We start from the raw sequence: 19,200 nt of genomic DNA on the forward strand, positions 1-19,200 counted from the left end.
CACCGTCCGGACGCCCTTTGCTTTGGCACTGAGCTTGCCTGCGGAGTGGCCTTTGTCCCTTTCACAAAGGCTGCCTGGGCACCTTCACCGCATACCTGGACTCTGAGCTCCTCTTTCTGGTTAGCCCTTCCCTGCTTAGCTGGGGGCTGAGGACGCCAGAGGGGTTTCCTGCCCCAAGTGACAGGTGTGGTGCCCCCCACCCACAGGCCTTGCCCCTGCTGGTCTCCCTCAGACCTGCGGGGGGTCCTTCCAGCCCTGGGCCCTCTTCACAGTGTTGGTCCCCACATTTGGGGGCTGTCTGGCTCAGGAATGAGGTGCCTGGGGGCATGCTGCTGGTAAGCCAGACAGGGAGCCAGTGGTCTGTGGCCATGGTGGGGTGGGATTCAGTAGACCAGTAGCATGTGCATACTCAATATAATCTTGTAAAAATGTTTTCTAAAAGTGGCAAATGAAGCTGCTTTACTGTCTTAGCCCCCTCCTCCCTGCCTCAAGGCTTCACCATGACTTTCAGTTTGGATGTAGTCTTCTAGAACTTCTCAATTAAACTCTTGGGTGTCTGTATCAACCCCCATGGATGGAGATGCCTGGAATTCTGCACCACAGCTGTCCTCAACAGGTCTGGGCTCCATCAGGGTCCACACGGACCACCCATCTTCACCAGCACCGTGGGTTCTCAGGGTCCTCCGGTTACATACTTCCCTGCTGAGAAGTATCCTTGACCAGGTCCTCCCTGTGATACACAGGCAGTGTTTATCCTGAAGGAGAGGATACAGTCGCAGCTTTTTGAGTGCTACAATGTGACAGGCTTTTCAGGCCCAAATCCTTTAGTTGTTACAAACCGCTAGGGTTAGTCACTATGGCTGTCTTCTCTTCACAGATGGGGAAATGAGACTCAGAGAACTTAAGTAACTTGTGCAAAGTCACATATCTAGTAAGGAGAATTGCAGAGTTGTGTGTGCATGTTTTTCAGAAAACAATTTTAGTTTTAATGAAAGTAATGTATGTACCTTGCAGGATCTTAGTTCCCCCAATGGAGGACTGAACCCAGCCCCTCATCAATGAAAGTGCAGAGCCCTAACCACTACACAGCCAGGGAATTCCCTTCTCTGCCTTTTTGAGCAGAAGCTGGAGGGGCATGCAGGCATACACACCAAGTGGACCTATGTGCACGGGGGTGCTGGGCTGGGGGTTGGGAGGCCAGTGTCTGGGCAGGGGGTTGGGAGGCCAGTGTCTGGGCAGGGCTGAAGATGGGATGGAGGAGGCAGGAGGCTGAGAGTTTCCTCCAGGACAGCAGAGGCCAGCTGGGGCCCCATGGGCTGCTCCTTGCACCCCAGATGTGGAGGCAGGGGCCAGGCTTGTCGTGAGACCACCGTCTCTCCTTTGCTTCCTAGAGAACCTCAATGCCGACCTGGAGCAGAGACTGAGCCGGACCACTGAAGCCTGGGTGAGTGGGGGCTAGCGCAAGCTGGGGAAGGTAGTGGGGGCCACGGCCACGCGGTGACAGAGTGAGGTGTCCCCATGGGTCTTGTCTGGCCAGGCCCAGCGGGCACACGTCTGCCCAAAACCAGGTGCCCTGTTGTGGGAGCTACTGGCAGGATCGCGTGGGAGGGTGGGCTCTGCAGGGAGCCTGGAGGGCTGCTGGGCACTGACTGCAGCGCGGCCTTCTGGGAATCGGGCCTGGAGCGGGGGGCACACGTCCAGACGCCTTCCGGGCCGGCAGCAGGCTGGAGCTGTGGACTTCTTGGAAGTGCACCTCCGGACTTCGGCCAGGAAGAGGCGTCTGGTGCCCCTGAGGAAATCCCCGCTGCCCCGGTGAGCAAGCAGGGGTCCCGGGCCGCCTTCAAAACAGGAAGCGCCCGTTCCGGGAACACCAGCCGCAGGGAGCTTTGCCGGCTGCGCCTGGCGCCTCCGGTGCGGCGGCCCGAGCATGGCTTCTGGTCAGGTGGGTCACCCTTTGCTCCTGGGCCTGGCCAGGCAGGTCACCTGAGGCTTTTGTTTGTCCAGGAAGTGGAGGGAGCTGCCGCCTGGAGTCCCAGCCCCTCCTGTGACACCGCACGACCTGGGCTCTCGAGAGGGGCTCACTCTGCCCGCCGCGCAGAGGGCTGCTGGGGCTGGCAGGGAGCCCAGGTCTGGCCTGGCCTCCGGGGGGCGGGCGGTGGGGGGGGCAGTGTGGGGGGAAACAGCCCAGCGTCTGGGCCCCTGGGAGTCAGCAGCAGGATCTGGTCCACTGGGTGAGGGCACACAGCGCCTTCATCCAGCACTTCTGGTGTAGCAGCCCCAGGGCCCCTGCCCCAGGGGCTGTCAATTGGGCACTAACCAGAAGGCGACCAGAGCATTCGGTTTAGGCTCTGTGACCCTCCCATCTCCTGGGACCGAGGTGGGGGGGGGGGGCGAGAGAGCGTATGGGGGAGTGGGCGTTGTGCCCGATCGGTTTGTTCTGGGTTCAAGTCCTCCGCGGGCTTGCCGATGGGCAGAGGGGCCTGGACACCGGGGGCCCTGCTCCCAGGGGCGGCTCCGGCTTCAGCTCCGGCCGCAGCTCCTCCCCCGCCGGCCGGCCCGCCCCCGCCCGCCCGCCCGCTCGCTCCCTCCCTGGGCTCGGGGAACATTCCATTCATTCCCCGCCCGCTGCTGCCGGCCGTGGCCGGAGCCGCAGCCGGAGCCAAAGCCAAGCGGGGCCGGGGTCGCGGCGGCGGCGACGCGGGGACGCGGGTGAGCGGGGCCGGGCGGGGGTGCGGACCAGCAGAAGCCCTGGGCGGCCCCAGCCCGCGCGGCGCCGCCGAGCGGACTTTGGGCCGCGACCTGCCAGCCAGCGGGGCGGGGCGGCTGGGGAGGGGCGGCGGGGCGGGGCCTCCAGCCGGGCCGCCCGCCCCCGGACCTGAGCGCAGCACCAGCGGGCGCCCGAGCGCCCGGCCCCTTGCGTCCCTGGACTGGCGGGTGGCCCAGCCCCACGTCTGGGGGGCCTCCGGGGCGTCCTGTTCCCCCGCGCGGGCTCGCCGGCCCGCCGAGCCAGACCCGACTGTGCGCTGGTCGGGCCTGTGCTCCGGGCGGGCCTGCGGAATCTTCCCGCTCCTCCCCAGCCCCATGGTCTCCGCGCGGCCCGGTCACCCTGGCTGCCCCGCCCTCCGCCTCCTCTTGGGCCACCTCCGCCCCCTTCCCGGGTCCCTGCTGTCTCCCCTGCGATATCGTCCCTTCGGCCTGTGGGTGGCTCCTCTCCCAGCAGCTCTTCAGGAGGCCGGGGGCGGGGCGGGAGCGCTTCAGAGCAGGGCCTCCTCCCTGGGGCCGCTGTCTCGCCGCGGGGCCCCCTCCCCAGCCGGGACCCGCCGGCACCCCGCTCCCCCATGATTCTGGGATGAGCAGGCTTTGTCACCTGGTTCTTCTCCGCTAAGCCTCCTCCAGGGGACGTGGTGGAGACGGGAACAAAGGGATGGAGACCAACCACAACCTGGCCGGGGAGGGGGGGAGGGGGGGGCTTCCCAGTGGCCCAGGGCCGCTGCGGGGTGGGGGGGCGGCAGCCACAGCCTGGCCGTTTTGGGGGGGGTGTTCCTAGTGACCCAGGGAAAGAAGGAAGTCGGCTTGTTTCTGTGTAATAGTCACAGGGTCCATGAGAGGAAGCCAAACTTTTCCAGTCCACACAGCTTTGCCCAAAGCCAGTGCCCCAGAGAAACGTCTCCCCTGGCCACGGAGCAGCTAGCTTTCTTTCTCCCGGAGGAGGCAGGGGCAGGGCAGGCAAGGAGGGCTGTCGCAGGAGAGAACAAAAGTAGTCATTTCTTGAGTGAATGAGTGTGTCCAGGGAAGTGGTGTTGAAGGTGGCCGCAGCGGCTGCTGTGGGAAGTCTGGGAGGCCAGGGCCCTGTCTCCCTTTGACGCTGTGGGCACGGACGGGGCTGCCCTAAACGTCTTACCAGGCACAGAAATCCTCGGGGCAGATGTCAGGGGTCCAGGGATGAGGGATGGGACACAGATTGAGAAAGGGCAGCCTGAGGGGCTGGTGGCAGAGACTCTCAAGATTGTAATCAGAGTCCCTGAGGTGGGGAGGTGCTGGACCACTCCAAACCGGGAGAGACCTGCATGTTGGCAACCCTGAGCTTGGCCCTCATGCACATGGACACGTGAACGGGCCTGCGTACACACACAGGGGCGTGTGCTCAAGTAGATACCGCACACTGACGTGGCCTGCTATAGCCCACACGCAGCACCGCCCTCTTGACTCTGAGGTCCCCCTCTCAGAGACCTGAGGGTCTCCCCAGCAGGGCACAGGCTGGGTGACTAGACTGCTGTGGGCTCTGGGGGGGTGGGGGGCGGTGTCAGGGAGGCAGGCCGGGCTGCAGTCTCAGTGGCTCCACTGTTTCTGGTCGGATCACACTGTGTGGTGAGAGTCAGGCGCAGAACAGGTGTGTGGCCCTCTGTTTGCATGTTCAGGGCCTGTCAGCTCGGGTCTGTGCTCTGGGGAGTGCCGTCTGGGGGTGGTGCCTCTCAGATAACCTGCGCTGTGGGGTCATGGAATGTGAGTGCCCGGGAGACTTCTTGGAGGAGGTGCTCTGTTGCCTTGAGGTGGGCCTGAAGGTTCTCTGGAAACCTGGGGGCAAAGGCCAGGGCGCAGTCCTCTGGGGGCGGCCAGCCACACCCAGGCCTGGAGCTGTAGCCTGGCCCGTGAGAGGTTAGGTCACAGGGTGGTCGTCTTGAGGAGGGTTGAGAGACGATCTCCTTGGAGTTGAGAGTGGGTGTGTCTGGCCAGCGGGGCAGGAAGGCAGGTAAGGGAGTGGGCCTCCGGCTGGGCAGCATCAGGAACAGGGTGGGTGGGTCCTCCAGGCCGGGGTAGCCCTGACCCTCCTCTCTTCCTGCAGGGTACGGGGGCAATGGCGCTGCAGCTCTGGGCCCTGACCCTCCTGGGCCTGGCGGGCACGAGTGTGAGCCTGCGGCCCCGCAAGCTAGACTTCTTCCGCAGCGAGACGGAGCTGAACCACCTGGTGGTGGACGAGGCATCAGGCATGGTGTACGTGGGGGCAGTGAACATGCTCTACCAGCTGAGTGCCGACCTGCAGCTGGAGCAGCGGGCGGCCACGGGCCCGGCCCTGGACAACAAGAAGTGCACGCCTCCAATCGAGGTGAGCCAGTGCCATGAGGCCGTGCTGACCGACAACGTCAACCAGCTGCTGCTGCTGGATCCTCCCCGGAGCCGCCTGGTGGAGTGCGGCAGCCTCTTCAAGGGCATCTGCGCCCTGCGCGCCCTGGGCAACATTTCCACGCGCCTCTTCTATGAGGATGGCAGTGGCGAGAAGTCCTTTGTGGCCAGCAATGACGAGAGCGTGGCCACCGTGGGGCTGGTCAGCGCCGCGGGCCCCGGCGACGAGTGCCTGCTGTTCGTGGGCAAGGGCAATGGGCCGCACGACAACGGGGTCATCGTGAGCACCCGCCTGCTGGACCGGACCGAGGGCCGGGAGGCTTTCGAGGCCTACACAGATCACGCCACCTACAAGGCCGGCTACATGTCCTCCAACACACAGCAGTTCGTGGCCGCCTTCGAGGACGGCCCCTATGTCTTCTTCGTCTTCAACCAGCAGGACAAGCACCCAGCCCGGAACCGCACGCTGCTGGCACGCATGTGCAAGCAGGACCCCTTCTACTACTCCTACCTAGAGGTAGACCTGAGCTGCCTGGACCCCGGCGACGCCCAGGCCCCCCCCTTCGGCACCTGCCTGGCAGCCTCGGTGGACCGGCCGGGCTCCAACGGGGTGCTCTACGCAGTCTTCAGCACGGATGGCCGGGGCGGCGGGGGGCCTCGGACTGGCCTCTGCCTGTTCCCGCTGGACGAGGTCCACCGCAAGATGGAGGCCAACCGCGACGCCTGCTACACGGGTGCGCGCGAGGTGGCCCGTGACATCTTCTACAAGCCCTTCCACGGCGACATCCAGTGTGGCGGCCATGTGTCGGTATGTGGCCTCAGAGTTCTCACATGGGCTTGGGCCACACGTGGGTGGGTCTGTGCGTGGCCCTGCTTGACATGTGTCCACATGCCACCTGGTGGGAGGGCCGTGTGTGCCTGTGTGGTGTCTCCACGGGCAGGTCAGCGTGAACACCCACGTGGGTGCCGCTTCTCCCAGGTGTCGGGTGCACCAGGGGTGGGGGCTTGGGGCGGTGAGCACGCGGGGGCCTTGTGTGCCCAGGCTGGTTCTGGGGCATGTGTGTGGCCCTGAGTGCTGGGGGCCATCGTGGGGGAGAGGCCTCAGGCAGGTGTTGACGCCACGGTCTGCAGGGTGCCAGCGAGAGTTTCCCTTGTGGCTCGGAGCACTTGCCCTACCCGCTGGGCAGCCGCAACGGCCTCTCGGCCAAGGCCGTGCTGCACCGTGGAGGCCTGAACCTGACGGCCGTGACCGTGACCACCGAGAACGGCCACACCATCGCCTTTCTGGGCACCTCGGATGGCCGGGTCCTCAAGGTGAGGTCCAGGGCTGGGGCAGGCGGCTCCTGGAGGGGTCCTCAGCACACAAGACCCCCACCCTCACCTGTACCTGCGCTCGTGCCCTAGGTGTACTTCGCCCCAGACGGCAGCTCCACGGAGTACGGCGCCGTCCTCGTGGAGATCAACAAGAGAATCAAGAGAGACCTGGTGCTGGCTGCAGACCGGGCCAGCCTGTACGCCATGACCCAGGACAAGGTGGGCCCGTGGGGCCCGGAGGAGGGCCCTCGGGGGTCCAGGGCCTGGAGAGGGGCTGAGTGGCGTGGGAGGGGCCAGCCCTCTTCTCGGGCCCTGACAATGTCTCTGAGCACCTTTCCCACCTTCGAAACTGTTTCTGTCCTTTCTGTTTCTCTCTGGCCCATCTGACCAGAGGATCAGTGCTCAAAGTGGGCCTTCCCAAGGGCAAGTCAGGCTGAGGGGCCGCTCCTGTGAGCTCAGATGGGCCAAGTCCCACAGCCTCTTGGGCGCTGATGCAACAGGCACCGGGGAGGTGCTGTAACTAAGGCTCCCCTGGCTCCTTGGAACCCGGCGCCAGCTGATCCCGGGCGAGTCTAGCCTCTGGGCTGCCGGGAGCTGTCCCTGCTCAGCCTTGCGTCGGTGTTGAGGCTCCTGAGGCTTAGTGGGGAAAGGTGGGGTTGAGCCGGTGCAGCCAGGCATCATTGTCTGGGGGGCTCCTCTCTGGCTGGTGTCTGGAGTCATGCTCGCTGCCCGGGTGCCCCCAGGTGTTCCGGCTTCTCGTGCAGGAGTGTGCAAGCTTCTCCAGCTGCACTCACTGCCACAGCTCACAGGACCCCTACTGTGGCTGGTGCGTCGTTGAGGGCCGGTGAGTGCCGGGGGCTCAGCCCCGCCCTGAATCCGGGGGTCCAGCCCTGCCCCAGCCCAGGGGCTGACAGGTGCCAGGCTAAGGCTGCCCCCCGCCCTTGTAGCTGCACCAGGAAGGCAGAGTGCCCCCGGGCTGACGAGAGTGGCCACTGGCTGTGGAGCCGCAACGAGTCCTGCGTGGCCATCACTGGGGCCCACCCGCAGAACATGAGCCGCCAGACCCAGGGGGAGGTGAGTGGGGCGGGCCGGGGTGGAGGCAAGGCTGCTCCTGACCCAGGTTGTGGAGACGACTAGAGGCCCATACAGGGCTGTGCTCCTGGCTGTGGGTGCGGGCCTGGGCACAGGGACTCCATCCTTCGTGGGGTCCCCTGTGACCTGGGGTGCCCCTGAGAATCCAGGGCAGACCCAGGAGTGACCCAAGGGGGTCCCATGCAGGGGAAACGGAGTTGGGTTCTAGAGGGCTTTCCAGGGGGTAGGGGTCCACATTCAGGAGGGTGGCCAGAGAGCCAAGCAGGGGACAGGTGCCCCGGGTGGGGCTGGGCCGGGAGGTGGCCCGCACGCCAGGTCGGGGCCGAAGCATCCTGGCATGAGCGGCGCGGCCCTTTCCCAGGTGCAGCTGACTGTCAGCCCCCTCCCGGCCCTGAGCGACGACGACACGCTGCTGTGCCTCTTTGGAGGATCGCCGCCTCACCCCGCACGCCTGCAGGAGGGCACCGTGGTCTGCAACTCGCCAAGCAGGAGCAGCCTCCCCCGCACGCCGCCTGGCCAGGGTGAGGCACCTGCTGCCGCCCGCCAAGCCCAGGCCCGGGGTGCCCACTGAGACCCCAGGCTGCCCACCCCCGACTGACCCTAGGCTGCCCAGCGAGCCCGGCCCTGGCTGCCCACCCCTGACCGGCCCCGGGGTGCCCACTGAGACCCCAGGCTCCCCACCCCCGACCGGCCCTGGGGTGCCCATTGAGACCCCAGGGCCGCACCCTGGCCAGGCGGCATGCAGGGAATGTGTGCTGGGCACCCGCCCCTCCCTCCCTGCCCCAGCCAGCTTAGACCTGTGAGGCTGTCCCTGGAGGCCAGGCCTGGCGCCGAGCCTGTCCCGTGAGCACGTGGGGCGGTGGAAGCCGGCTCATGGTGAAGGCAGGGCCTGTGCAGTGACGTGGCTGGGACCTGGCAAGTGCTCTGCCCCAGACACAAGGGAACCACGGCCCTCGACGCCTGCAGGGACAGAAAGACTGCTGGCAGTTCAGGGCGCGGTGGGGGGCAGAGCGATACCTGAGCCGGGATCTGATAGAGGCCCAACTGAGCCCTCGGGGCCGGCTCCAGTCAGGGTCTCTGCATGTGGCCTCCTGTGGGAGACTCTGATGCAAGGCGGGCTTGGGGCCGAGGGAGGCCCAGTTCCAGCTTCCTGTCCCCTACGGGCCAGCTTCGCCTGCAGCCCCGCCCGACGCTGTCCCTCCGCAGATCACGTGGCCGTGACAGTCAAGCTCCTCTTCAAACGCGGCAACGTCTTTCTGACTTCCCACCGGTACCCCTTCTATGACTGCCAGGAGGCCATGAGCCTGCAGGAGAACCTGCCGTGAGTGGCTCCCCCGCCTGCCCCCGGCCCCGCTGCGGCCCCCACGCCCCTCACCGCCCCCTCTTCCAGGTGCATCTCCTGTGCCAGCAATCGCTGGACCTGCCAGTGGGTGCTGCGCGAGCACGCGTGTCAGCAGGCCTCGCCCGGCCCTGAGGACGGCGTCGTCAGCGCCCACATGGTGAGGGGCCTGGGGCCACTGGGGGGCCCGGCTGCTCAGCCGCAGCAGGGCAGACCCTGACCACTCCCCCTCCCCAGGAGGACGACTGCCCCCAGTTCCTGAACCCCAGCCCGCTGGTCATCCCCGTGAACCACGAGACGGACGTGACCTTCCAGGGCAAGAACCTGGACACGGTGCAGGTGGGGGTCCTGCGGGCCAGGGCTTGGGGGCGGGGCTTACTCTGGGCCCGCCCCCTGCAGACCCCGGCGCCCTGGGCTTCTGTGCTCAGGGCCCAGCATGTGAGGGAGGGGCCTGGGAGGATGGGGGGCATTTGGACAGGCCGCGCGGGTTTAGGGTTTAGGAGGCGGGCAGCGAGTGCTGCTCAGGAGGGAGCAGGCTGTGGGCCCAGGTGGGGACCATGGTGTGGCCGAGTGTCCCTTGGGCGGGGGCAGCCTGGCAGCCCGGGAGCTGTGTGGGACGGTGGGCTCTGGGGCCCGGGGTGGGGTGGGGTGGCCCGGCTGGGGTGTCCTGACTGGCCTGTCTGGCAGGGCTCTCCACTGCTTGTGGGCAGTGACCTGCTCAAGTTTGAGGCGTCAGTCAGCACCCAGGAGCCAGGAACCTTCTCTTTTCGGACCCCAAAGGTACACCTCCCGGGGTGGGTGGGCCGGGTTGGTGGACCCCAAGGGCCAGCCCCGTGGAGGCAGCTCAGCTCAGCAGACACAGGTGTGAGTGGGCTCTGGGAGATGGTGAAGGACAGGGAGGCCTGGCGTGTTGCAGTCCATGGGGTCGCACAGAGTCAGACACGACTGTGAGACTGAACAGCACCAACCTTGAGGGGTCGGGGGTCCAGGCCCACCACACCACCCTGCTGAGGAAGCAGGCGGCAGGCAGGTGCAGCCTCGGGGCGTCCCCGTGTCCCCCGGCTCCCTGGAATGGGAATCACCCTCCGCCATGCGGGGACACATGGTCATGGCCGTCGGGGACCTCGTGGGAGCAGGGGGTGCAGTGTGTCCCCGTGTGCCCCTAGCTGATGCACGACGCCAACGAGACACTGCCCCTGCACCTGTACGTCAAATCCTCCGGCAAGAATGTTGACAGCCGGCTCCAAGGTAGGCGGGCGGGCGGGCAGACGGGCACGGGAAGCAGCACGGCCCTGCCAACAGCCGGCTTCTCCCTCTGCAGTGACCCTCTACAACTGCTCCTTCGGCCGCAGCGACTGCAGCCTGTGCCTGGCCGCTGACCCCGCCTACCGCTGCGTGTGGTGCAGCGGGCAGAGCCGCTGTGTGTACGAGGCCCTGTGCAGCAATGCCACCTCCGAGTGCCCGCCACCCGTCGTCACCAGGGTGAGCCCCCTGCCCCCTCACCTGCAGGAGAGCTCTGGTCCCGCCGGCCTGGGACCCCCAGGTCAGCCTGGCTCTGCCAATTTCAGATCCAGCCTGAGACCGGCCCATTGGGCGGAGGCATCCGCATCACCATCCTTGGGTCAAACTTGGGGGTCAGAGCAGACGATGTGAAGAGGGTCACCGTGGCTGGCCAGAACTGTGCCTTTGAGCCAGAACGGTACTCTGTGTCCACCCGGTGAGTGGGCAGCCCATGACCTGGACTCCCAGGGCTGGACTCGGCCCTGTCCTGGGGGGCCTGGGGACTGGGGGGCGTGGAGAGGGAAGACACGGTCCAGGTGTGCGTGGGTGCCCAGGCCTTGCACACCCACAGCGTGTGCCCACCTGCCTGCCACCCATGCAGGATTGTGTGCACCATCGAGGCTGCAGAGGCGCCCTTCACAGGCGGCGTGGAGGTGGACGTCAATGGGAAGCTTGGCCATTCGCCTCCTGACGTCCTCTTCACCTACCAGGTAAGCACCTGGCAGGTCAGCACAGATGTGGGTGAGGTCTGGGGGCCTCCTGACAGTGTTTGTGGCCCAGGGGAGGCCCGAACTGGGCGGAGGGGCTGCGTCCCCGCCCAGCCCTGAGCCAGATGCCCTGCCCCTCTTCCAGCAGCCCCAGCCCCGCAGTGTGGAGCCCAAGCAGGGGCCGCAGGCGGGCGGCACCACGCTGACCATCAACGGCACCCACCTGGACACGGGCTCTGAGGAAGACGTGAGAGTGACCCTCAATGACGTCCCTTGTAACGTGTGGGTGTCACCCACAGGTCGCCAAATACTGGTCTCCCCTGGTCCTGGGGACAGGGTGAGGGCCCTCTGGCCATGACCCTGTGTCCGTCCTGGAGGGGGCAGTGGACCCACTGGCCTGGGCCTGGGGTGGTCCCCGGGCAGGGCTGACGCTGACCGGCTCTCATACCTCCAGAACACAGTTTGGGGCACAGCTTCAATGTGTCACTGGCCCCCAGTCGGTTCCGGGAGAGCTGGCCCTGAAGGTTTACTACGGGGGCTCCGAAGTGCCCAGCCCTGGCATCACCTTCACCTACCGTGAGAATCCAGTACTACGGGCCTTCGAGCCACTGCGGAGCTTCGTCAGGTGTGAGAGGGGGCCCTCGGAGGCAGGTGCCCCCACACCCACCCCGTCCAGCTGTTTCCCAGGCGCTCTGTTCCCACCAGCCTCGTGAGGATTGGCAGATGCAGGTCAGGGTGACAGGAGGAGGCCTCCAGAGCACCCCTGTCCCCCAGGTCCCTCCCCCAGACACCCCGGTGGACAGCCTCCCTGCCCCCCGACAGTGCAGGGTGGCAGCGCTCAGTCGGGTGCTCTGGACACAGCTTCTGCCTTGCAGAAGTACATCCCAGGTCGTGGTGGGTGGGGTCAGGGACATGGCCTTGCAGGGCACTTGCCTTGCCCGGTGTGCCCACTCTGGCACTGTCTCCTCCCCGTCCTCCAGTGGTGGCCGGAGCATCAACGTCACAGGACAGGGCTTCAGCCTGATCCAGAGGTTCGCCATGGTGGTCATAGCCGAGCCCTTGCAGTCCTGGAGACAGCGGCGGGAGACCGGACCGCTGCAGCCCCTGACGGTCAGTCCTGGTGCCCGCTGCTGGTACAGGCCAGGGCCGGATGCCACCTGTGCCAGGTGGCCTGAAGGTCCTGCCTCGGCCCTTAGGTCGTGGGCACGGAGTACGTGTTCTACAATGACTCCAAGGTCGTGTTCCTGTCCCCGGCCGTCCCCGACGAGCCCGAGGCCTACAACCTCACTGCACTCATCCGGATGGATGGACACCAAGCCCTGCTCAGGACGGAGGCTGGTGCCTTTGAGTACGTTGCCGACCCCACCTTCGAGAACTTCACCGGGGGTGTCAAGAAGCAGGTCAACAAGCTCATTCACGCGCGGGTGAGGACCAGCGCAGCCCCGGGGGGCAGGTTCTGAGCGGTGCGGGCAGGGAGCAGCCCAAGGCCTGGCCTGAGCTGGTTGGGGCCTCAGATGCCCTGATGGTCACTGTGACGCCGCTGCCCACCTCAGGGCACCAATCTGAACAAGGCCATGACCATTCACGAGGCGGAAGCCTTCGTGGGCGCCGAGCGCTGCATCATGAAGACGCTGACGGAGACGGATCTGTACTGTGAGCCCCCAGAGGTGCAGCCGCCTCCCAAGCGGAGGCAGAAGCGAGACACGGCCCACAACCTGCCAGAGTTCATCGTGCGTGAGGGCGGCGCGGCAGGGGGGCGCGGGATCGTGCATGTGGGTGGCGCGGCTGAAGGGCGCGCAGGGGTGTCTTTGCGGGCCCCCCTGGTCCTTGCTGAATCCGTCCCCACGCAGGTGAAGTTCGGCTCGCGGGAGTGGGTGCTGGGCCGAGTGGAGTATGACACGCGTGCGAGCGACGTGCCTCTCAGCCTCATCCTGCCGCTGGTCATCGGGCCCATGGTGGCTGTCATCGCCGTGTCTGTCTACTGCTACTGGTGAGCCAGCCTCCACCCCTCGGCCACACCCACCAGCCAGCACCACCTAGGCCGGGTCCCACGAGCTTCCCTGTGCTCCCAGGAGGAAGAGCCAGCAGGCGGAGCGCGAGTACGAGAAGATCAAGTCCCAGCTGGAGGGCCTGGAGGAGAGTGTGCGGGACCGCTGCAAAAAAGAGTTCACGGGTAGGGCTCTGGGCGGGTCCTGGGAGAGGGGGAGCTCGGGGGCGGGTCCTGGGAGGGCAGGGCTCTGGGGCCAGGTTCTGGGAGAGGGGGTCTCCGGGGGCGGGCAGAGGGGGGCGGGTGGCCAGCTACGACCACGCGTGCCTTACCCGTACCCCGTTGCAGATCTGATGATTGAGATGGAAGACCAGACCAACGACGTGCACGAGGCAGGCATCCCCGTGTTGGACTATAAGACCTACACCGACCGCGTCTTCTTCCTGCCCTCCAAGGATGGCGACAAGGACGTGATGATCACGGGCAAGCTAGACATCCCCGAGTCTCGGCGGCCGGTGGTGGAGCAGGCGCTCTACCAGTTCTCCAACCTGCTCAACAGCAAGTGCTTCCTCATCAATGTGAGCGGGGGCCGGGGGCGGGGCCTTTGAGTGTGGGCGGGGAGGAGGCGGTCCCTTGGGGGGCGGGGCCTTTGAGTGTGGGCGGGGAGGAGGCGGTCCCTTGGGGGGCGGGGCCTTTGAGTGTGGGCGGGGAGGAGGCAGTCCCTGTGTGCGTGGGCGGGGCCTCTGGGGGGCGGGGCCTCTGGGGGCGGGGCTCTGACCAGACTGCGCTTTAGTTCATCCACACCCTGGAGAACCAGCGGGAGTTCTCGGCCCGCGCCAAGGTCTACTTTGCGTCGCTGCTGACCGTGGCGCTGCACGGGAAGCTGGAGTACTACACGGACATCATGCGGACGCTCTTCCTGGAGCTCATGGAGCAGTACGTGGTGGCCAAGAATCCCAAGCTGATGCTGCGCAGGTGTGTGGGGCAGGGCGGGTGCCCGCCTGGCGTCGGGGTGCAGCGGGGCGCACAGGCTCGTCCAGGCACCTGGTTGGCCAGCAGGTGTAGCCAGGGCTAGTGAGGAGGGCAGAGGGGGGCGTTGTTGCTAGCAGGTGGTCTCTGCTCCTCCATGTGGTCAGCACTGTCGCGTGGGGTGGGTGATGAAATGCCCTCCCTGAGGGACCTGGGAGATTCGTCACTGCAGGAGATGGAGACCCGGGACGTGGATGGAGTCTGGGCTGCCATACCTGGCCTGGGTACCTGGAAGAGCCAGCTGATCCTCGGGGCCCTAGCGGGTCCCTTGTACAAAGCTTTTCTGCACCTCCAGGTCTGAGACAGTGGTGGAGAGAATGCTGTCTAATTGGATGTCTATCTGCCTGTACCAGTATCTCAAGGTGGGTCCCACCCGGCTCTGCCAGGGGGTGGGGGAGGGGCGAGGTGGTGCTGGAACCCTCCAGTGCCCACCTCCCTGGGGCCCAGCTCCATCTGGCTGGCTCTGCTTCCCACACTGGCTCGGTCAGCCCCACCCCTGGCTCAGCCACCATGCTTTGCTCCAGGACAGTGCAGGGGAGCCACTGTACAAGCTCTTCAAGGCCATCAAGCATCAGGTGGAGAAGGGTCCCGTGGACGCCGTGCAGAAGAAAGCCAAGTACACCCTCAACGACACGGGGCTGCTGGGGGATGACGTGGAGTACACACCCCTGGTGAGCCCCCGGGGCCAGGTTCCGGGCCAGCCTCAGAACCAGAAACTGGATACCACTTGCTTCCTTCACGGACTTACATTAGCACCCATCCCCTGTGCTGGGCCCACCCCTGCCCAGGGAGGGGCTTGGGTCCTGGATCCCTGGAGAGGGGCTCTAAGGGCCACAGCCCCAGCCTGCTGCAGGCACGTGTGGGGCCCGGCACACCAGGTGTGTGGTGGTAAATGTGTGTGTGGGGAGGCGGTGTGTGACGTGTGCTCCTGTGATTACCTGTGTGTGGCGTCATAGCTGTGCGTGAGCAGCCTCAGCCCCCTGTTGTCTGTCCTGCTGAGCCACAGTGCAGGTAAAGGTGAGGTCCGGGTACTGTCGGGGCTCAGGACGCTCCGCCCCTTCTCCTCCACCAGAGAGGTTGCCATCAGCAGGAGGCCCAAGCTTGCTTCCAGTTTGGGGCGAGCAAGGGCGAGGGCCCCTCCCCAGCTGGTCCTCTGTTCTGTGCCCCCGGCAGACGGTGAGCGTGATCGTCCAGGATGAAGGGGTCGATGCGGTGCCGGTCAAGGTCCTCAACTGTGACACCATCTCCCAGGTCAAGGAGAAGATCATCGACCAGGTGTACCGCACACAGCCTTGCTCCCGCTGGCCCAAGGCTGACAGCGTGGTCCTTGGTGAGCCCCATCCCTGGAGGCTTGGCTCTGTGCCCGGAGAAGCCTGGTCGGCTGGGGCGGGGGGTGGGCGGGTGGCGAGAGGGAGGCTGGGCCGGGTGGGCTGGGCTGGGCTGGGGTCCCTGGAGCCGGGCTGTGTGCTCCCGGTCAGCCAGGGTGGGGGGGCGGGCATGTGACAAGAGGGAGGCGGGCTGGGAGGTGGGGGCGGGGGCTGGGATGGGTCCCTGGAACTGGGCTGTGTCGTCCCACAGAGTGGCGTCCCGGATCCACAGCCCAGATCCTGTCAGACCTGGACCTGACCTCTCAGCGGGAGGGCCGGTGGCGGCGTGTCAACACGCTGATGCATTACAACGTGAGTGTGGCAGAGGCAGAGCCCGCGGAGGGCGGGGTGCGGGGCCGGCCCTCATGTCCCTGTTCCCCAGGTCCGGGATGGAGCCACTCTCATCCTGTCCAAAGTGGGGGTCTCCCAGCAGCCTGAGGACAGCCAGCAGGACCTGCCTGGGGAGCGTGAGTCCCTTCCCCCTCGTCTGGCCCCTTCTGGCCCCTGGAGGTCCTGAACCAGGGTCCACCCAGTGCTGGGACCCCAGCCCTGGGCTCTGGTCGTCCTTCAGCACCCGCCCCCCACAGGCCACGCCCTCCTGGAGGAGGAGAACCGCGTGTGGCACCTGGTGAGGCCCGCGGACGAGGTGGATGAGGGCAAATGCAAGCGCGGCAGCGTCAAGGAGAAGGAGCGCACCAAGGCCATCACCGAGATCTACCTGACCCGCCTGCTGTCCGTCAAGGTGGGCCTCGGGGGCCGTGTGGGCGGCAGGCCCGGCCCTCCTGCCCGCACCACCCTGCCGTGCTGAGCCCTGTCCCGCCCCGCAGGGCACGCTGCAGCAGTTCGTGGACAACTTCTTCCAGAGCGTGTTGGCGCCCGGGAATGCGGTGCCACCGGCGGTCAAGTACTTCTTTGACTTCCTGGACGAGCAGGCAGAAAAGCATGACATTAAGGATGAGGACACTATCCACATCTGGAAGACCAACAGGTGGGGAGTCGGCCCCACCCACCCCGCCCGCCCTGCTCCCGGAGGCTCCTCCTCACACCCTGTTGTTCTGCCTCAGTTTACCGCTCCGCTTCTGGGTAAACATCCTCAAGAACCCCCATTTCATCTTCGACGTGCACGTCCACGAGGTGGTGGACGCCTCCCTGTCGGTCATCGCACAGACCTTCATGGACGCCTGCACACGCACAGAGCACAAGCTGAGCCGCGTGCGTGCAGCTGTGGGCAGCCTGGCGGGGTGGGGCCTGGACTGGGGGCATCAGGGAAGCAGGCTGCGGTGGGGTGAGGGGGTCAGTTCGGGTGTGGGTTTGCACGTGCGGGCTGGAGGTCAGGACGAAAACAGGTGCTGGTCCCTGGCATGATGGGAGGCCCCATGGGGAGCGGCCCTCTGGCAGTTAGGGACCCTGTCGTCCTTCCCCTTCCACGAGAAAGAGTGAGTTTTATTGTAAATTACAAAATGACGAAAGCACCATCAGGTCTGTGGCTGGGCAGGGCAGCTATCTTGTGGGACCCCTTCCTCCGCACACCCTGCTTTCTCTGGGCATCTTGGCCTGGGTGTCACTTGGCTCCAATCCCCACAGGACTCTCCCAGCAACAAGCTCCTCTACGCCAAGGAGATCTCCACCTACAAGAAGATGGTGGAGGAGTAAGTCCCGCACATCCGCCCGCCAGGCGAGGCCCCGCCTGACCACCCTCAGCGCCCACCCAGTGGGGCCCCTGGGTGGTGCGGGTGATCAGGAGGAGGGCCCACCTCTGGGGACCACTGCCCCCCGCTTCCAGTACCCCCCACCCTGTGTAACTCTCTCCCCCGCAGCTACTACAAGGGGATCAGACAGATGGTGCAGGTCAGCGACCAGGACATGAACACACACCTGGCAGAGATTTCCCGGGTAAGGGGGGCACGGGGGGCGCAGGCTGAGAGCCCCACCCCCCAGGGTTAGCCTCCTACCTCGCCTGAAGGCCCCACTTGGGGGGGCAGGTGACATGCTCACAGGACCTGGAGAGGCACCGGTGAGGGGCCATGGGGCGCATGGGGAGCTGAGGGCAGCTCTGAGCCAGCCCCACCTGCCTGGGGCCCGCATGGATGGGAAGTCGTCTGTGCCTGGCACGCTGTGTGTCTAAGCGTTGTGACGGGGTTGGAGGGGGGCCCTGCGCATCTGCCCGCCCGCTGGGGCACGGCTTCCGGCCCCTGTGGGTCATGCAGCCCCTGCCCCGGCCCTTCAGGCGCACACAGACTCCCTGAACACCGTCGTGGCCTTGCACCAGCTCTACCAGTACACGCAGAAGTACTACGACGAGGTAGGGGGCCGGGCCTCCCTGGGGACGGCAGCGCTCATCGGGCGCCCCCTCCCCTGGCCTGTGGTCTGACGTCACCCGCCCCCCCCAACCCCCCAACCAAGATCATCAATGCCCTGGAGGAGGACCCCGCCGCACAGAAGATGCAGCTGGCCTTTCGGCTCCAGCAGATCGCAGCTGCGCTTGAGAACAAAGTCACGGACCTCTGACCTCCAACCTCCAGCATCACAGTCTGGGACACAGGTGTGTGATGCACGGGGCCAGGTGCTGGGCAGCCCTGGGGGGCGGGGCCCGGCGGGCAGGACTCACCCCTTCTCTCTCCTGCAGAGGAGCAGCCCCGGGCTTCCGAGTGTGTGTGGTGGGGGATCCCCCCCTCAAAGTCTGTAGCCACGTTAGCATCTTTCCCTGAGCAATAGAGCCGGGGGCCGCCAACACCAGCTCCCTCCCGAAGAACCAGCATCCGGTGTGTCTCCTGAGTGATTCGAAAAACGTGCCTTACGCCCCGGTGCCACGCTGGGCCGCTGGGGGCAGTCAGGCCTCAGCCCCCTCCCCGAGCACCAGCAGCCGCCTCAGACACCTGGGTTCGGCCTCCAGTGGCGGGGCCTGAGTGCCTGCGGCCCCCGGGACCCAGCGCCCGGACTGTGTGCGTCCGCCCCGCCCGGACGGAGGCAGAGAAGCGGTACGATGCCTCGCTGGCCTCGCGGGCCTGCCCTGCGGGGTGCCGGCACTCCGGGGACTCCGTGCTGCAGGCCCCACCTCAAAGGTCAAGCTGGACGTCAGACGTCGAGGCCCAGGCGGCCAGAAGGGACCCAGCAGACGGGTGGTCCTGGTCTCGGCCTGTCAGACAGGCTGACCTGGAGGCCCTGCCCAGGTCTGGGGGGCCAGGAGCGGGTCTGCCAGGACCACCCCAACCCTTTTTGTAAATCTTGTGAATTGTAAATCGAATACAGTTGTCTTTTTCATTCTGCTGGTTGGCTGGGTTCTTCCGGTCTGCCGTCCCTGCACAGCTGCCTGTGGCCTCACTTCCGTGCACTCTCTCTCTGGCCCCAGAAGCCCGCCTCCTGCTGTGCCTGTGGAGCCTCGGTCCCTGTCTTCCCTGCGGCCCCAGCGGGATAGGATGATGGTCAGACCCGGGCCGTGAGTTCTAGGCTGTGGAGAGGAGCTGGTCCCAGAGACCCTGAGAAGCAAGGAGACGTCCCCGCCCAGTAGGGGTGGGGCTGGCTCGGGCCCCGTCTGGTGCTAGGAGCGGGCATGGCATGAGCGCTGGGGAGCTGTTTCCTCCTTGCCGAGGTGGGGTGCCCCAGTGTGGTCCAACCAGCACACGTTTGGTCAGCTCCTACTGCGTACACGTGGGTGGGCACGGTAGTCCCTGAAGAGAGGCTGTGTGTCCCCCCTGTTCAAGGCTGTGGGCCCTTCAGGGTTGGCACCTCCTGGGTCCCCTAGACCAGCCCAGGATGACTCAGGACATACACAGAGCTCAAGGGCCGTGTACCCAAAGGCGTGAGGCCCCTTGGTTAGTGCAGGGAGGGGGCTGCCCCAGAGGCCGCCCTGGGGGAAGGGGCTCGCTCCCAATCACATGAGCAGAGCACAGGAACCAGGAGGTGCACAACCCGTGGCCATCAAGCACACATGCCTTGAGCACACGGGCGTGCACACGCACGCAG

At 66.0% G+C, this 19,200-nt stretch overlaps 1 protein-coding gene across 8 annotated transcripts in view; it reads left to right on the forward strand.

Annotated features, from left to right (window-relative positions):
* The window catches only part of PLXNB2 (plexin B2), a 28,017-nt gene extending 9,514 nt beyond the window's left edge, over positions 1 to 18,503 (forward strand). For 6 of the 8 annotated variants that reach the window (XM_043881364.1, XM_043881370.1, XM_043881369.1 and 3 more), the window contains exons 2-38: positions 1,392 to 1,444; positions 4,844 to 5,929; positions 6,253 to 6,435; positions 6,526 to 6,654; positions 7,179 to 7,279; positions 7,383 to 7,509; positions 7,889 to 8,048; positions 8,734 to 8,848; positions 8,918 to 9,026; positions 9,104 to 9,205; positions 9,554 to 9,646; positions 10,033 to 10,114; positions 10,188 to 10,348; positions 10,435 to 10,583; positions 10,749 to 10,857; positions 11,000 to 11,136; positions 11,309 to 11,479; positions 11,835 to 11,964; positions 12,051 to 12,278; positions 12,408 to 12,584; positions 12,705 to 12,844; positions 12,927 to 13,027; positions 13,190 to 13,419; positions 13,635 to 13,816; positions 14,166 to 14,232; positions 14,395 to 14,541; positions 15,044 to 15,200; positions 15,449 to 15,549; positions 15,620 to 15,704; positions 15,825 to 15,979; positions 16,065 to 16,225; positions 16,302 to 16,449; positions 16,822 to 16,886; positions 17,055 to 17,130; positions 17,465 to 17,539; positions 17,641 to 17,779; positions 17,864 to 18,503. In XM_043881364.1, coding sequence (XP_043737299.1) covers positions 4,856 to 5,929; positions 6,253 to 6,435; positions 6,526 to 6,654; positions 7,179 to 7,279; positions 7,383 to 7,509; positions 7,889 to 8,048; positions 8,734 to 8,848; positions 8,918 to 9,026; positions 9,104 to 9,205; positions 9,554 to 9,646; positions 10,033 to 10,114; positions 10,188 to 10,348; positions 10,435 to 10,583; positions 10,749 to 10,857; positions 11,000 to 11,136; positions 11,309 to 11,479; positions 11,835 to 11,964; positions 12,051 to 12,278; positions 12,408 to 12,584; positions 12,705 to 12,844; positions 12,927 to 13,027; positions 13,190 to 13,419; positions 13,635 to 13,816; positions 14,166 to 14,232; positions 14,395 to 14,541; positions 15,044 to 15,200; positions 15,449 to 15,549; positions 15,620 to 15,704; positions 15,825 to 15,979; positions 16,065 to 16,225; positions 16,302 to 16,449; positions 16,822 to 16,886; positions 17,055 to 17,130; positions 17,465 to 17,539; positions 17,641 to 17,745 — 5,532 coding nt within the window. In that variant the 5' untranslated portion in view covers positions 1,392 to 1,444; positions 4,844 to 4,855 and the 3' untranslated portion in view covers positions 17,746 to 17,779; positions 17,864 to 18,503. Of the gene's footprint in view, positions 1 to 1,391; positions 1,445 to 1,925; positions 1,943 to 2,595; positions 2,710 to 4,843; positions 5,930 to 6,252; positions 6,436 to 6,525; positions 6,655 to 7,178; positions 7,280 to 7,382; positions 7,510 to 7,888; positions 8,049 to 8,733; positions 8,849 to 8,917; positions 9,027 to 9,103; positions 9,206 to 9,553; positions 9,647 to 10,032; positions 10,115 to 10,187; positions 10,349 to 10,434; positions 10,584 to 10,748; positions 10,858 to 10,999; positions 11,137 to 11,308; positions 11,480 to 11,834; positions 11,965 to 12,050; positions 12,279 to 12,407; positions 12,585 to 12,704; positions 12,845 to 12,926; positions 13,028 to 13,189; positions 13,420 to 13,634; positions 13,817 to 14,165; positions 14,233 to 14,394; positions 14,542 to 15,043; positions 15,201 to 15,448; positions 15,550 to 15,619; positions 15,705 to 15,824; positions 15,980 to 16,064; positions 16,226 to 16,301; positions 16,450 to 16,821; positions 16,887 to 17,054; positions 17,131 to 17,464; positions 17,540 to 17,640; positions 17,780 to 17,863 lie in introns of those variants that run through there. The other 2 variants (XM_043881363.1, XM_043881362.1) reach the window with 2 other exon arrangements.
* The last annotated feature ends 697 nt before the right edge of the window (positions 18,504 to 19,200 follow it).

This window comes from Cervus elaphus, chromosome 22, assembly GCF_910594005.1.
Source record: "Cervus elaphus chromosome 22, mCerEla1.1, whole genome shotgun sequence".
Lineage (NCBI taxonomy): Eukaryota > Metazoa > Chordata > Mammalia > Artiodactyla > Cervidae > Cervus > Cervus elaphus.